Source organism: Mizuhopecten yessoensis, unplaced genomic scaffold (genome assembly GCF_002113885.1).
Source record: "Mizuhopecten yessoensis strain PY_sf001 unplaced genomic scaffold, ASM211388v2 scaffold3115, whole genome shotgun sequence".
Classification (NCBI taxonomy): domain Eukaryota; kingdom Metazoa; phylum Mollusca; class Bivalvia; order Pectinida; family Pectinidae; genus Mizuhopecten; species Mizuhopecten yessoensis.
In genome coordinates this window covers 10850-27141 of record NW_018404883.1, presented here as the reverse complement: position 1 = coordinate 27141, position 16292 = coordinate 10850, and the positions used below count along the sequence as shown (strand labels likewise).

Below are 16292 nucleotides of genomic sequence, written 5' to 3'. Positions count from 1 at the left end.
TATATTATCGCTGCCCTCCTATAGGTACTGTCGGCTGTGTATTTGTGACCTAGTCTGATCGCTGCCCTCCTATAGGTACTGTCGGCTGTATATTATAGCTGCCCTCCTATAGGTACATGTTGTCATTGCGAGCTCCTCCTGGTGCATCCTTTGTTATTATGGAAATAATTTGGACGACTTGTTTAACAGTCTCCGATACAATTGACCTGAATCAGCAATAATGAATTAATCCTGACCCTCTCGCACTCGTTTATGACGTCACATTGACTACAATGTTTGCCCGAACCGTTTAACCCTGTTTTTTTCAAAATCACTCAAACCGGGATTTACCTTGTATTAAACAGTTCGTATATGGCATTGACGTTGGTAAACAACCCATTGACTATTAACATTAAAGACGCTATCTTATGCAATGAAGTCGCGCTGTAGAGAGTGTATTGTAGTTCCATTGGTATGCCATGTAGTCGTACAATAGAAAATTAAATGCTAAATGTAAACCAATAAATGCGTATAGATTCAACCTTCAAAATAGAGAAATAAATTCATTGTGTACGGTGACAGTCATTATACGCTGTGAACATGACGTTATCGTATCACAGGGCGTCTCCCAAATTTCTCTTACCCTAAACAGGGTAACTCCCCGATTACCGTGCCCCCACAAATTCACAGGGTACATTTAACTCCCTTTCTATTCCCTATACACTAGCACATGGTAACTCCCAGATGTCCATGCCCCCACACTTTCACAAAGTAACTCCCATATTTCTTTGCCCCTCACGATTTCACAGGGTAACTTCCGGATTTCCATGCCCCCACAACTTCACAGGGTAAACCCCCAGAAAACTATGCCCCTACACCATCATAGGGGAACTCTCTACTTTCTGTGCCCTCACAATTTTACATGGTAACTCCCAAGTTTATTTACCCTCCACGCTATCACAGGGTAACTCCCCAGTTTCTTTGCCCCCACACAATAACATGGTAACTCCCGGATTTCCATGCTCTCATACTGTCCATGGCTAATTCCAAGGTTTCCGGTCTTCATATGTCCAGTGTTTCTCCAAGCTTTCTCTACCCTTACACAATCACAACACGATTCCAGTGTTTCTTTGAAACCTTACTCTATTACAGCGCGATTTCTAAGTTTCTCTGAATCTACGCTACCGCATGCATGGTACTCCCAGCTTTCTTTGTCCCTACACTTTCACAGGGCACAGGGTTATTCCTAGGTTTTTCTCTACTCTTACAATATTACAGGGTAACTCCTAGATTTCTGTGCCCCCACACTATCACAGGGTAACACCTGGGTTTTTTCTGTCTTACACTATTACAGCGCGTCCCGCTGGTTTCTCTGAACCCTATTCTTTTAAAGGAAGGCTGTTACTTATGTTTCTCTCCTTACATTAGCATGACTAACGATTACGTTTTTCGTGATTAGACAAACTATACTAGAAATATTATATACATCAAATTATACAACTATGGTGACGTGGTTGACTATCATACGGGACAGACATTTTATGTCAGATGATAAGTGTAAAAATATCTTGCTCCTATGGTATCCAATGGCAACATAATATGATGTTGCAATTGTGACAAACATGTAATGCTGAAAGTGCCCGTCTTCAATGTACCCTGTAATTACATTAATACATGCAGTATACACACCGTGTGATAAATGATCTTATTCAGTGTCGCAGACCTGAAGAGTATCTGGTGATATCAATTATACATTCTTACATCTCCAGGGTTTCCCGTTGGCCACAGAGCATAGCCGGCGTACGTATATTAATACGTCATGTCGTTAACGGACAAATATGGAGTTCATTGAGCTTCAAGGGTACAAGGGGCGGGGCGATTAACTAAACCATGCTTCAACATGTCTTAGTACCGCTGATTGGATGATCGGTCTCTCAGTTAGTAGTAGAGATAACTGGGATTCGATATCTCTCCTCTGGAACCTCGCTTCAATGAACCCCCACCCTTTTCTTATCTAGGGTACCTATAGCTACCGTACCGATACTCCTATACACATTTTGTTTACCGAACTGTTTGTAGCAACAAGCATGCTTCATATAAATAGCCTGATAGAAGGCTCCTGTCATCTCTCTCTCTCCCTTATAGACTGGCATCAGTCGTGGTCTTCAGTATATTGCTTTAAACTGTAAGCGTTGATCTTACCTAGGTGCCGCTATGGGTATTGTAGATGGAGTTAAGTCGGCCTCCCTATTCGGGAAGCTAGCATTCTTTATGTTAGCGGTAGCTTTGCTGTTCGTGTACATCGCCTTCGCCACGACCGGGTGGGGAGAAAACGACACGGGGAAACACTGGGGGCTATGGCGCATATGTGGCAACAACGTGTACTCGCCCGGGTGTACACAAGTGGACGGATGGGCTGTCGGTAAGCACGTGTGCATCTAACTCCTTGAATTTTCTTCTTACAAATTTGCATCTGTTATACATGGTACTATGTAGATGATTGTTTTTTCAAGTCTAGCTCAGGCTTCACAATGGCAAATTATATAATTTTCTTTGATGTTTTTATACGGTATTGACAACACTAGAAAAACCATCACAGGTCAGAGGTACAAAGTGTAACGCGAGTTTGTTTGATGCAGATTAATCTACAATGTCTGGGACACCCTATGCATCGTTTGTTACTACATTCACGTTGTTACACACTGATGTCTCTAAACGTTTGTGTGACCCTGATGTGCATTGTGTGCCCGGCTGCCGCCGTTGTGTTAGTGCTACCGGAAGATACCGGTAAGGAGAATATTAGAATACGACGGGAAACATATGTCTGTGCGATGACAATTTTTCATGGCATGATATTTATGCAAAAAGCATAGCACATTTGACTTTTGACATAACGGAATAGGGAAGCCGGGTGGTGTTAAGCAAATATTGAAAACGTTGAGGTTAAGAGTCGGCTGATTACCGATTTGTATACCATAATGACCGTATGATTCAGTACGTATCATCACATTTAAAAGAATAAAAAATGTCATATCTCAATACAAAATTTACCGCAGCCATGATGTCAACTCAACATCGATATGTTCTCTGTCGGATTCAAACATGCTCTCCAGCGGGATGGAATCTCCCGGTAACACTCAATGTACGACATCGAAACGATCCTTGCTAAACTGTAGCGTGTCATACGTATTTTACAGCAGATCATTGTTTTACTGTCTAGGTTGTTCCTATGGTATAGCCTAAATAACAATGCTATGTTGTTGTATTGCCTAAGGTCAAGGTCATACTTATGCGTATGTCTAGGTCTAGGTTCTACCTATAGTACAGCATGAACAACAATGCTATATTATCGTATTGTTTAAGGCCAAAGTTATAGTATGATGCTTTCTCATGGCCAATGTTAAATGTATGTTACAGTCTAAGTACCAAAAGAAGTGCGTTGACTAAAGGTGAAATGCCACTAGCTACAGGTCAAAACAACAGGAATTGTTAAATACTTCTTGTGTTGTCAGTAGCTCAATGCAAATATGATTCATACGTCAGAACGGTTAACTGTAACATGGTATAGTTTGATATCAACTGACGATCAATACACATATACATAATATAAACAGGATAAATACAAAGATAAACAATTAAAGTGAATATTAAAACTTACTGACCCAGGTAAGAGTCATAGTAAAAAAACGATCAGGTACCAGCCAAAGGTCAAGGTTACAAACAGGTACCAGTCAAACAAGGTTACAATTTGGTACCACTCAAAGGTCAAGATTACAATTAGGTACTAGCCAAAGGTCAAGGTTACAATTAGGTACCGTCAAAGGTCAAGGTTACAATTAGGTACAAGTCAAAGGGCAAGGTTACAATTAGGTATAAGTCAAAGGTCAAGATTACAATTAGGTACCAATCAAAGGTCAATGTTACAAGTAAGTACTAGCCACAGGTCAAGGTTACAATTAGGTACCAGCCAAAGGTCAATGTTACAATTAAGTACCAGTCAAAGGTCAATGTTACAATTAAGTACTAGCCAAAGGTCAAGGTTACAATTAGGTACTAGCTAAAAGTCAAGGTTAAAGATTAGATAACGGCAAAGGCCAACCTCTCTATTAAGACACAAGCTAAGATCAGCGTTATAAAATAGGTATCGAGTAAAGATAAATGTCACAAATAGGGTTCAAGATAAAATAGGGTACCAGCATTCGATGGACGCGGTATCGAGGTACCAACTGATGCCCAACCTCAAGAATAGGGTACCAGCTAAAGTCAATAGACAAACATCAGATACCAGCTAAAGGTCAAGTTTACAAACCAGATACCAGTTTTTTGTAAACATCGCAAATAAGTTACTGACTAATGACCAACATCACATAAAGGATACCAGAATAACGTATACGTTAGTTACCAGCTAAAAGTAAATGTTAAAAATAAGATACATTACTAAATATATACAACGTTACAAATAATCTGCTAACCGAAGGTCAAAATCAGGATTAGAGTAGTATGTCAAGGTCAAAAGTAAAACAATATGTTAAAGGTTAAGTTTTCAAATTAAGAACCAGCTCTAGACGAACTTCACAAATAAGGTACCGGCTGTAGACGGACTTAACAAATCAGGTACCAGCTATAGACGAACTTCACAAATAAGGTACCGGCTGTAGACGAACTTCACAAATCAGGTACCAGCTGTAGACGAACTTCACAAATAAGGTACCGGCTATAGACGAACATCACAAATAAGGTACCGGCTGTAGACGGACTTAACAAATCAGGTACCAGCTATAGACGAACTTCACAAATAAGGTACCGGCTGTAGACGAACTTCACAAATCAGGTACCAGCTGTAGACGAACTTCACAAATAAGGTACCGGCTATAGACGAACATCACAAATAAGGTACCGGCTGTAGACGGACTTAACAAATCAGGTACCAGCTATAGACGAACTTCACAAATAAGGTACCGGCTGTAGACGAACTTCACAAATCAGGTACCAGCTGTAGACGAACTTCACAAATAAGGTACCGGCTATAGACGAACATCACAAATAAGGTACCAGCTGTAGACGAACTACACAAATAAGGTACCAGCTATAGACGAACTTCACAAATATGGTACCAGCTATAGACGAACTTCACAAATGAGGTACCAGCTATAGACGAACTTCAAAAAATAAGGTACCAGCTGTAGACGAACTTCAAAAAATAAGGTACCAGCTATAGACGAACTTCACAAATCAGGTACCAGCTATAGACGAACTTCACAAATAAGGTACCAGCTGTAGACGAACTTCACAAATAAGGTACCAGCTATAGACGAACTTCACAAATTAGGTACCAGCTATAGACGAACTTCACAAATAAGGTACCAGCTAAAGACGAACTTCACAAATAAGGTACCAGCTATAGACGAACTTCAAAAAATAAGGTACCAGCTATAGACGAACTTCACAAATAAGGTACCAGCCTATTGCAAGTTTACAGGAGGTACCAGCTAAATGTCAATGTCACAGATGAGGCCAAGGTTCAGATACCTATTTAAGATTAACTTTAAATAAGATACCCGCGAAAGGACATCTCAAATATTGTGCAAGGAAAGGGCAACGTTACAAGCATGCACCACATAGAGGTCAAGGTTACATGAACAAAGGATTTTCGAAATAAAGGTCAAAATTATTGTTAAAGTAACACACTATAATATTATGTCAATGTCGTCGATGTAGTTACATGCTAAATGTCTAGGCTACAAAAATGTACGTTTATGGTCAATGACGCAAACGATGTTTTCAGCCAAAAGTCAAGGTTACAAATAAAGTACAAGGTAGAGATAAATGTTATAAACATTCTGTCAACTCAAGGTCATGATTAAGATTACATGTTTAAGGTCAAGGTTACAAATAAAATAACTTGCAAAATGTCAAGCTTACACAAATGTTCCAGCTAAAGGCCAGTGTCACAAATGATGTACTAGTCAAAGGTCAGAGTTACAAATACATTGTAAGTTACCACCTAAATGTCAGAGTTACAAATATAGTACGGGTAAAGGTCCATTTTCAAATAATAAAAAAAGATACTAGGTAGCTAAGGTCAAGGTCACCAATAATGTACTAGTTCATAAAAACGTTATGATTAACTAGTGAAATGAGCTTCATCTTGAGTTTGTGGTGTTGTAGATTGGTATGCCGCCGTCCAGGCACTGGCTATATTCGGTTTCGTGGGCATCAACGTCGCTTTCCTGTTGGTTTGTCTTCTTCTCTTCACCTCTCAGTGTGGGGGCAACAAAGAGGTCAGCATGGGCGCTGCCATCGTGTGCATCGTCACAGGTAAGTGCGCATTTTTGTTTCTTATTGTAGGTGAAAATTGCCCTTCCGTTTGCAGTATAGTTGAGTTCAGACCTTTTACTTGTAGTATGGGTGAGTAAAGATATTCACTCTGTAGTATGGGTGAGTACAGATATTATCTCTGAATAACAGGCGTGTACAGACCTTCTTTCTGAAGTGCAGGAGAGTACAGACCTCTCTGTAGAAATGTAGGTACATACCTATCTGTAGAACAGGTAAGTACAGATCTCTCTGTAGCACAGGTGAGTACAGATATCTCTGTAGTACAGGTGAGTACAGATCTCTCTGTAGTACAGGAAAGTACAGATCTCTCTGTAGTACAGGTGAGTACAGATCTCTCTGTAGTACAGGTGAGTTCAGATCTCTCTGTAGTACAGGTGAGTACAGACCTCTCTGTAGTACAGATGAATACAGACCTCTCTGTAGTACAGGTGAGTACAGATCTCTCTGTAGTACAGGTAAGTACAGATCTCTCTGTAGTACAGGTGAGTACAGATTTCTCTGTAGTACAGGTGAGTACAGATCTCTCTGTAGTACAGGTGAGTACATACCTCTCTGTAGTACAGGTGAGTACAGACCTCTCTGTCTGTAGAACAGGTGAGTACAGATCTCTCTGTAGTACAGGTAAATACAGATCTCTCTGTAGTACAAATGAGTACAGATCTCTCTGTAGTACAGGTGAGTACATACCTCTCTGTAGTACAGGTGAGTACAGACCTCTCTGTAGTACATGTGAGTACAGATCTCTCTGTAGTACAGGTAAGTACAGATCTCCCTGTAGTACAGGTGAGTACAGATTTCTCTGTAGTACAGGTGAGGACAGATCTCTCTGTAGTACAGGTGAGTACAGATCTCTCTGTAGTACAGGTGAATACATTTCTCTCTGTAGTACAGGTGAGTACAGATATCTCTGTAGAACAGGTGAGTACAGATCTCTCTGTAGTACAGATGGATACAGACCTCTCTGTAGTACAGGTAAGTACAGACCTCTCTGTAGTACTGGTGAGTACAGATCTCTCTGTAGAACAGGTAAGTACAGATCTCTCTGTAGTACAGGTAAGTACAGATCTCTCTGTAGTACTGGTGAGTACAGATCTCTCTGTAGAACAGGTAAGTACAGATCTCTCTGTAGTACAGGTGAGTACATATTTCTCTGTAGTACAGGTGAGTACAGATGTCTCTGTAGTACAGGTGAGTACATATTTCTCTGCAGTACAGATGAGTACAGATCTCTCTGTAGTACAGGTGAATACATTTCTCTCTGTAGTACAGGTGAGTACAGATATCTCTGTAGTACAGGTGAGTACAGATCTCTCTGTAGTACAGGTGAGTACAGACCTCTCTGTAGTACAGGTGAGTACATACCTCTCTGTAGTACAGGTGAGTACAGACCTCTCTGTAGTGCAGGTGAGTACAGACCTCTCTGTAGTACAGGTAAGTACATATCTCTCTGTAGTGCAGGTGAGTACAGACCTCTCTGTATTACAGGTGAGTACAGAAATATCTGTATTACAGGTGAGTACAGATCTCTCTGTAGTACAGGTGAGTACCGATCTCTCTGTAGTACAGGTAAGTACAGACCTCTCTATAGTACAGGTGATTACAGACTCTCTGTAAAACAGGTGAGAACACTTCTTCCTGTAGTACAGGTGAGTACAGATCTCTCTGTAGTACAGGTAAGTACATACCTCTCTGTAGTACAGATGAGTACAGATCTCTCTGTAGTACAGATGAGTACAGATCTCTCTGTGGTACAGGTGAGTACAGATCTCTCTGTAGTACAGGTAAGTACAGACCTCTCTGTAGTACAGATGAGTACATATCCCTCTGTAGTACAGGTGAGTACAGATCTCTCTGTATTACAGGTGAGTACAGATATCTCTGTAGTACAGGTGAGTACAGATATCTCTGTAGTACAGGTGAGTACAGATCTCTCTGTAGTACAGGTGAGTACAGACCTCTCTGTAGTACAGGTGAGTACAGACCTCTCTGTAGTACAGGTGAGTACAGACCTCTCTGTAGTACAGGTGAGTACAGACCTCTCTGTAGTACAGGTGAGTACAGACCTCTCTGTAGTACAGGTGAGTACAGACCTCTCTGTAGTACAGGTGAGTACAGACCTCTCTGTAGTACAGGTGAGTACAGACCTCTCTGTAGTACAGGTGAGTACAGACCTCTCTGTAGTACAGGTGAGTACAGACCTCTCTGTAGTACAGGTAAGTACAGACCTCTCTGTAGTACAGGTGAGTACAGACCTCTCTGTAGTACAGGTGATTACAGACTCTCTGTAAAACAGGTGAGAACACTTCCTCCTGTAGTACAGGTGAGTACAGATCTCTCTGTAGTACAGGTAAGTACAGACCTCTCTGTAGTACAGATGAGTACAGATCTCTCTGTAGTACAGATGAGTACAGATCTCTCTGTAGTACAGGTGAGTACAGATCTCTCTGTAGTACAGGTGAGTACAGACCTCTCTGTAGTACAGGTGAGTACAGACCTCTCTGTAGTACAGGTGATTACAGACTCTCTGTAAAACAGGTGAGAACACTTCCTCCTGTAGTACAGGTGAGTACAGATCTCTCTGTAGTACAGGTAAGTACAGACCTCTCTGTAGTACAGATGAGTACAGATCTCTCTGTAGTACAGGTGAGTACAGATCTCTCTGTAGTACAGGTGAGTACAGATCTCTCTGTAGTACAGGTGAGTACAGACCTCTCTGTAGTACAGGTGAGTACAGACCTCTCTGTAGTACAGGTGAGTACAGACCTCTCTGTAGTACAGGTGAGTACAGACCTCTCTGTAGTACAGGTGAGTACAGACCTCTCTGTAGTACAGGTGAGTACAGACCTCTCTGTAGTACAGGTGAGTACAGACCTCTCTGTAGTACAGGTGAGTACAGACCTCTCTGTAGTACAGGTGAGTACAGACCTCTCTGTAGTACAGGTGAGTACAGACCTCTCTGTAGTACAGGTGAGTACAGACCTCTCTGTAGTACAGGTGAGTACAGACCTCTCTGTAGTACAGGTGAGTACAGACCTCTCTGTAGTACAGGTGAGTACAGACCTCTCTGTAGTACAGGTGAGTACAGACCTCTCTGTAGTACAGGTGAGTACAGACCTCTCTGTAGTACAGGTGAGTACAGACCTCTCTGTAGTACAGGTGAGTACAGACCTCTCTGTAGTACAGGTGAGTACAGACCTCTCTGTAGTACAGGTGAGTACAGACCTCTCTGTAGTACAGGTGAGTACAGACCTCTCTGTAGTACAGGTGAGTACAGACCTCTCTGTAGTACAGGTGAGTACAGACCTCTCTGTAGTACAGGTGAGTACAGACCTCTCTGTAGTACAGGTGAGTACAGACCTCTCTGTAGTACAGGTGAGTACAGACCTCTCTGTAGTACAGGTGAGTACAGACCTCTCTGTAGTACAGGTGAGTACAGACCTCTCTGTAGTACAGGTGAGTACAGACCTCTCTGTAGTACAGATAAGTACAGACCTCTCTGTAGTACAGATGAGTACAGATCTCTCTGTAGTACAGGTGAGTACAGACCTCTCTGTAGTACAGGTAAGTACAGACCTCTCTGTAGTACAGGTGAGTACAGACCTCTCTGTAGTACAGGTGAGTACAGACCTCTCTGTAGTACAGGTGAGTACAGACCTCTCTGTAGTACAGGTGAGTACAGACCTCTCTGTAGTACAGGTGAGTACAGACCTCTCTGTAGTACAGGTGAGTACAGACCTCTCTGTAGTACAGGTGAGTACAGACCTCTCTGTAGTACAGGTGAGTACAGACCTCTCTGTAGTACAGGTGAGTACAGACCTCTCTGTAGTACAGGTGAGTACAGACCTCTCTGTAGTACAGGTGAGTACAGACCTCTCTGTAGTACAGGTGAGTACAGACCTCTCTGTAGTACAGGTGAGTACAGACCTCTCTGTAGTACAGGTGAGTACAGACCTCTCTGTAGTACAGGTGAGTACAGACCTCTCTGTAGTACAGGTGATTACAGACTCTCTGTAAAACAGGTGAGAACACTTCCTCCTGTAGTACAGGTGAGTACAGATCTCTCTGTAGTACAGGTAAGTACAGACCTCTCTGTAGTACAGATGAGTACAGATCTCTCTGTAGTACAGATGAGTACAGATCTCTCTGTAGTACAGGTGAGTACAGATCTCTCTGTAGTACAGGTGAGTACAGATCTCTCTGTAGTACAGGTGAGTACAGACCTCTCTGTAGTACAGGTGAGTACAGACCTCTCTGTAGTACAGGTGAGTACAGACCTCTCTGTAGTACAGGTGAGTACAGACCTCTCTGTAGTACAGGTGAGTACAGACCTCTCTGTAGTACAGGTGAGTACAGACCTCTCTGTAGTACAGGTGAGTACAGACCTCTCTGTAGTACAGGTGAGTACAGACCTCTCTGTAGTACAGGTGAGTACAGACCTCTCTGTAGTACAGGTGAGTACAGACCTCTCTGTAGTACAGGTGAGTACAGACCTCTCTGTAGTACAGGTGAGTACAGACTCTCTGTAAAACAGGTGAGAACACTTCCTCCTGTAGTACAGGTGAGTACAGATCTCTCTGTAGTACAGGTAAGTACAGACCTCTCTGTAGTACAGGTGAGTACAGACCTCTCTGTAGTACAGGTGAGTACAGACCTCTCTGTAGTACAGGTGAGTACAGACCTCTCTGTAGTACAGGTGAGTACAGACCTCTCTGTAGTACAGGTGAGTACAGACCTCTCTGTAGTACAGGTGAGTACAGACCTCTCTGTAGTACAGATAAGTACAGACCTCTCTGTAGTACAGATGAGTACAGATCTCTCTGTAGTACAGGTGAGTACAGACCTCTCTGTAGTACAGGTAAGTACAGACCTCTCTGTAGTACAGGTGAGTACAGACCTCTCTGTAGTACAGGTGAGTACAGATCTCTCTGTAGTACAGGTGAGTACAGACCTCTCTGTAGTACAGGTGAGTACAGACCTCTCTGTAGTACAGGTGAGTACAGATCTCTCTGTAGTACAGGTGAGTACAGACCTCTCTGTAGTACAGGTGAGTACAGACCTCTCTGTAGTACAGGTGAGTACAGACCTCTCTGTAGTACAGGTGAGTACAGACCTCTCTGTAGTACAGGTGAGTACAGACCTCTCTGTAGTACAGGTGAGTACAGACCTCTCTGTAGTACAGGTGAGTACAGACCTCTCTGTAGTACAGGTGAGTACAGACCTCTCTGTAGTACAGGTGAGTACAGACCTCTCTGTAGTACAGGTGAGTACAGACCTCTCTGTAGTACAGGTGAGTACAGACCTCTCTGTAGTACAGGTGAGTACAGACCTCTCTGTAGTACAGGTGAGTACAGACCTCTCTGTAGTACAGGTGAGTACAGACCTCTCTGTAGTACAGGTGAGTACAGACCTCTCTGTAGTACAGGTGAGTACAGACCTCTCTGTAGTACAGGTGAGTACAGACCTCTCTGTAGTACAGGTGAGTACAGACCTCTCTGTAGTACAGGTGAGTACAGACCTCTCTGTAGTACAGGTGAGTACAGACCTCTCTGTAGTACAGGTGAGTACAGACCTCTCTGTAGTACAGGTGAGTACAGACCTCTCTGTAGTACAGGTGAGTACAGACCTCTCTGTAGTACAGGTGAGTACAGACCTCTCTGTAGTACAGGTGAGTACAGACCTCTCTGTAGTACAGGTGAGTACAGACCTCTCTGTAGTACAGGTGATTACAGACCTCTCTGTAGTACAGGTGAGTACAGACCTCTCTGTAGTACAGGTGAGTACAGACCTCTCTGTAGTACAGGTGATTACAGACTCTCTGTAAAACAGGTGAGAACACTTCCTCCTGTAGTACAGGTGAGTACAGATCTCTCTGTAGTACAGGTAAGTACAGACCTCTCTGTAGTACAGATGAGTACAGATCTCTCTGTAGTACAGATGAGTACATACCTCTCTGTAGTACAGGTGAGTACAGACTTCTCTTTAGTACAGGTAAGTACAGACCTCTCTGCAGTACAGGTGAGTACAGATCTCTCTGTATTCCAGGTGAGTACATATATCTCTGTAGTACAGGTGAGTACAGATCTCTCTGAAGTACAGGTGAGTACAATCTCTCTGTAGTACAGGTGAGTACAGATCTCTCTGAAGTACAGGGGAGTACAGATCTCTCTGTAGTACAGGTAAGTACAGATCTCTCTGTAGTACAGATTAGTACAGATCTCTCTGTAGTACAGATGAGGACAGATCTCTCTGTAGTACAGGCGAGTACACACCTCTCTGTAGTACTACCTCTCTGTAGTACAAGTGAGTATATACCTCGATGTAGTACAAAGATGAGTACAGATCTCTCTGTATTACAGGTAAGTACAGATCTCTCTGTAGTACAGATTAGTACAGATATCTCTGTAGTACAGATGAGGACAGATCTCTCTGTAGTACAGGCGAGTACACACCTCTCTGTAGTACTACCTCTCTGTAGTACAAGTGAGTATATACCTCGATGTAGTACAAAGATGAGTACAGATCTCTCTGTATTACAGGTAAGTACAGATCTCTCTGTAGTACAGGTGAGTACAGGTCTCTCTGTAGTACAGGGGCGTACAGATCTCTCTGTAGTACAGGTGAGTACATACCTCTCTGTAGTACAGGTGAGTACAGACTTCTCTTTAGTACAGGCAAGTACAGACCTCTCTGCAGTACAGGTGAGTACAGATCTCTCTGTAGTACAGATTAGTACAGATCTCTCTGTAGTACAGATGAGGACAGATCACTCTGTAGTACAGGCGAGTACACACCTCTCTGTAGTACTACCTCTCTGTAGTACAAGTGAGTATATACCTCGATGTAGTACAAAGATGAGTACAGATCTCTCTGTATTACAGGTAAGTACAGATCTCTCTGTAGTACAGATTAGTACAGATATCTCTGTAGTACAGATGAGGACAGATCTCTCTGTAGTACAGGCGAGTACACACCTCTCTGTAGTACTACCTCTCTGTAGTACAAGTGAGTATATACCTCGATGTAGTACAAAGATGAGTACAGATCTCTCTGTATTACAGGTAAGTACAGATCTCTCTGTAGTACAGGTAAGTACAGACCTCTCTGCAGTACAGGTGAGTACAGATCTCTCTGTAGTACAGATTAGTACAGATCTCTCTGTAGTACAGATGAGGACAGATCTCTCTGTAGTACAGGCGAGTACACACCTCTCTGTAGTACTACCTCTCTGTAGTACAAGTGAGTATATACCTCGATGTAGTACAAGCGAGTACATACCTCTCTGTAGTACAGGTAAGTACATACCTCTCTGTAGTACAGGTGAGTACAGATCTCTCTGTAGTAAAGTGGAGAACACACCTTCCTGTAGTACTACCTCTCTGTAGTACTACCTCTCTGTAGTACAAGTGAGTATATATACCTCGATGTAGTACAGGCGAGTACATACCTCTCTGTAGTACAAGTGAGTGCAGACTTTAGTGTTGTACAGGTGAGTACAGATCATTACTCTGTAGTACAAGTGAGTAAGAACTTTTATTGTGATAGAGATGAGTAGAGACCCTCCAAGGTGACCATAGGTTTACGCTGTGTTGTACAGATGAGAACGTGCCTTTTTTTGTTGTATGTAGTACAGGTGAATTCGCAACTTAATTTACAGATGAGTATGGACTATTTCTCTACAGATAGAAATGTTCAGGTTTATAACAGGTTATAACGATTTAAGTGATGTATAATCAATTCTATCAAATTCAATAGTAACGATTTTACGTGTTTTGAGTTGTTTGTGTAAAGGTTAGAATTATCTGCTCCTCCTCGTATTATTTAACATCGGCAGTCCACGTTGCTAAGTAGTGGGAGTAAACATAACAACATATATCTAATGCATTTTATATTGGTTTGACATTAACATATTTGGACCGTTAATGCTGGTGTGGTGTCAGAGGAGTATTACTACATGACCACGCCCATTGAAATTTCAACAATACCGTCAAAATCTTTACATATGTGAATTAAGGATCCCTGTACCATTACCGATAACCAAAGTTATACACCGGAAACTATTTTTCTGTCGTGACAATAGCTTTGAAAAAACATTTCTAAGAAAAATGTATACATCAAAAAACGTTTATGAATAAATAACGGTGTTCTGAGTGTAACGTTTTTATAACGAGGCTAGACAGAATTCGAACCATTCACCTCCAGTTACTATACTGTCGCTCTAACCAAATGAGCCATCTGGTCTAAATCTAGGAGAAGTTAGGTAGTTTATTGACATGCTGGTGGTAGATATGTTGTTTTATGTATATATCCCACGGTTAAATCTACAAATATTTCCCACTCTATCCAAGTGTTTGATGTATGTATTACCCAGGAAAAACACAATTTTATATGTATGTTCACTGGTAAAACATGTTGTGTTATTTATATATCCCGAGTAAATTCTCTTCTATGTATAAATTCAATGGTAAAAAATTGTAAACAACTTCATCCACATATTCTCGTTGATAATTTGATTGGCTCATAGACTCTTGCTCATATTCAAAACAAAAAGTAGCCAAATTGATTAGTCAGTTGATCGTCATTCGTACAAGTATAACAATTTAGTTTACAAACGCTTATTTTTCATTACATATATTATGTATATGTTCCCCTTTTAACAATGATTTATGGGTATATGTTTTATGTATATATTGCCCCGTAAATGAAGTGGTTTGTGTATTTTTAGGCGCACTGCTGCTGATCGGGTGTATAGTATTTGGCGCTGAGTTTGACGATCTCTTCATCGACAAGAACCTAGTGAAACACAAACTTTCATACTCGTTTGGGTTAGCTATTGTGGCCAGCCTTCTTGAAATAGTCTCCGGAGTTTTGCTATTGCTTGAAGGATTAGGAAAAGGAACATCACCTTCCGGCTAAGCGGAGACGAGATGTGGAATGATGACTGTTACTAACAACCGTTGAACTTAATGAAAACAATGAGAGGTTATGATGCGTGTCTGAGTAGTGTGCAGCACAGCACGTCATGTTTATAGAACGTCTAGAAAAGGAATTATTCTTAAGTTGTCGACATCCGTCCTTGTGTATGAAAAACTGTGTTATGACGTAGTATCGGATAATGATATAGGTGCAAATAAACATCCGTGATGCCAGTCTTGTCAACGATATCTAGATCCACATGTCTTGTTAACGCTATCCTCTCTTGATCCACAAGCGTTATATACGATATCTAGAGTCTCATCGAACATTGTTTGTGATATCTGGAGTCTCATCGAACATTGTTTGTGATATCTGGAGTCTCATCGAACATTCTTTGTGAATCGAACATTGTTTGTGATATCTGGAGTATCATCGAACATTGTTTGTGATATCTGGAGTCTCATCGAATATTGTTTGTGATATCTGGAGTCTCATCGAACATTCTATGTGAATCGAACATTGTTTGTGATACTCTGCCAGAGTGTGACTCCAGATATTCATTCCAAGAGCCTCGCCTCAGCTTTTGCTGACGCTTGTAAAAAACAATAAGAGGTTTTTTTATTTAATTTTCTAAATAAAAAATACGCTGTAACTCTGTGTCGACTTATTATTGTATTGGCTTTCTATCTTTAAGAATGTTTGCATTGTTCAACATATTATTACTTTTGTTCCGTGTTCTTCCGAAAAAGTGCAGCCTTTGCGTTGTTCATATTCTAGGAAGACAGGTGTCTGTATGGAGACAGGTGTCTGTATGGAGACAGGTATCTGTATGCCTGTTATCTATAGAGACAGGTGTCTGAATGGAGACAGGTGTCTGTTTGCCTGTTATCTATAGAGACAGGTGTCTGTACGGAGACAGGTGTCTGTATGGAAACAGGTGTCTGTATGACTGTTATCTATATAGACAGGTGTCTGTATGTCTGTTATATATTGAGACAGGTGTCTGAATGTCTGTAATCTATAGAAACAGGTGTATGTATGTCTGATATCTATAGAGACAG

At 41.6% G+C, this 16292-nt stretch overlaps 1 protein-coding gene across 1 annotated transcript; it reads left to right on the top strand.

Annotated features, from left to right (window-relative positions):
- Nucleotides 1–2054: 2054 nt before the first annotated feature.
- Nucleotides 2055–15876, top strand: LOC110447021. The gene is made up of 3 exons (XM_021492422.1): nt 2055–2401; nt 6148–6297; nt 15041–15876. The coding sequence occupies exons 1-3, from the start codon at nt 2194–2196 to the stop codon at nt 15229–15231; spliced, it is 549 nt and encodes a 182-aa protein (XP_021348097.1). The 5' UTR covers nt 2055–2193; the 3' UTR covers nt 15232–15876.
- The last annotated feature ends 416 nt before the right edge of the window (nt 15877–16292 follow it).

Bases quoted from the DNA above. Each gene is read 5' to 3' on its own strand.
- LOC110447021 (XM_021492422.1), top strand. From the start codon at position 2,194: ATGGGTATTGTAGATGGAGTTAAGTCGGCCTCCCTATTCGGGAAGCTA. The intron at 2,402-6,147 runs GTAAGCACGTGT...GTGGTGTTGTAG, and splicing joins AGTGGACGGATGGGCTGTCG to ATTGGTATGCCGCCGTCCAG. The intron at 6,298-15,040 runs GTAAGTGCGCAT...GTGTATTTTTAG, and splicing joins CATCGTGTGCATCGTCACAG to GCGCACTGCTGCTGATCGGG.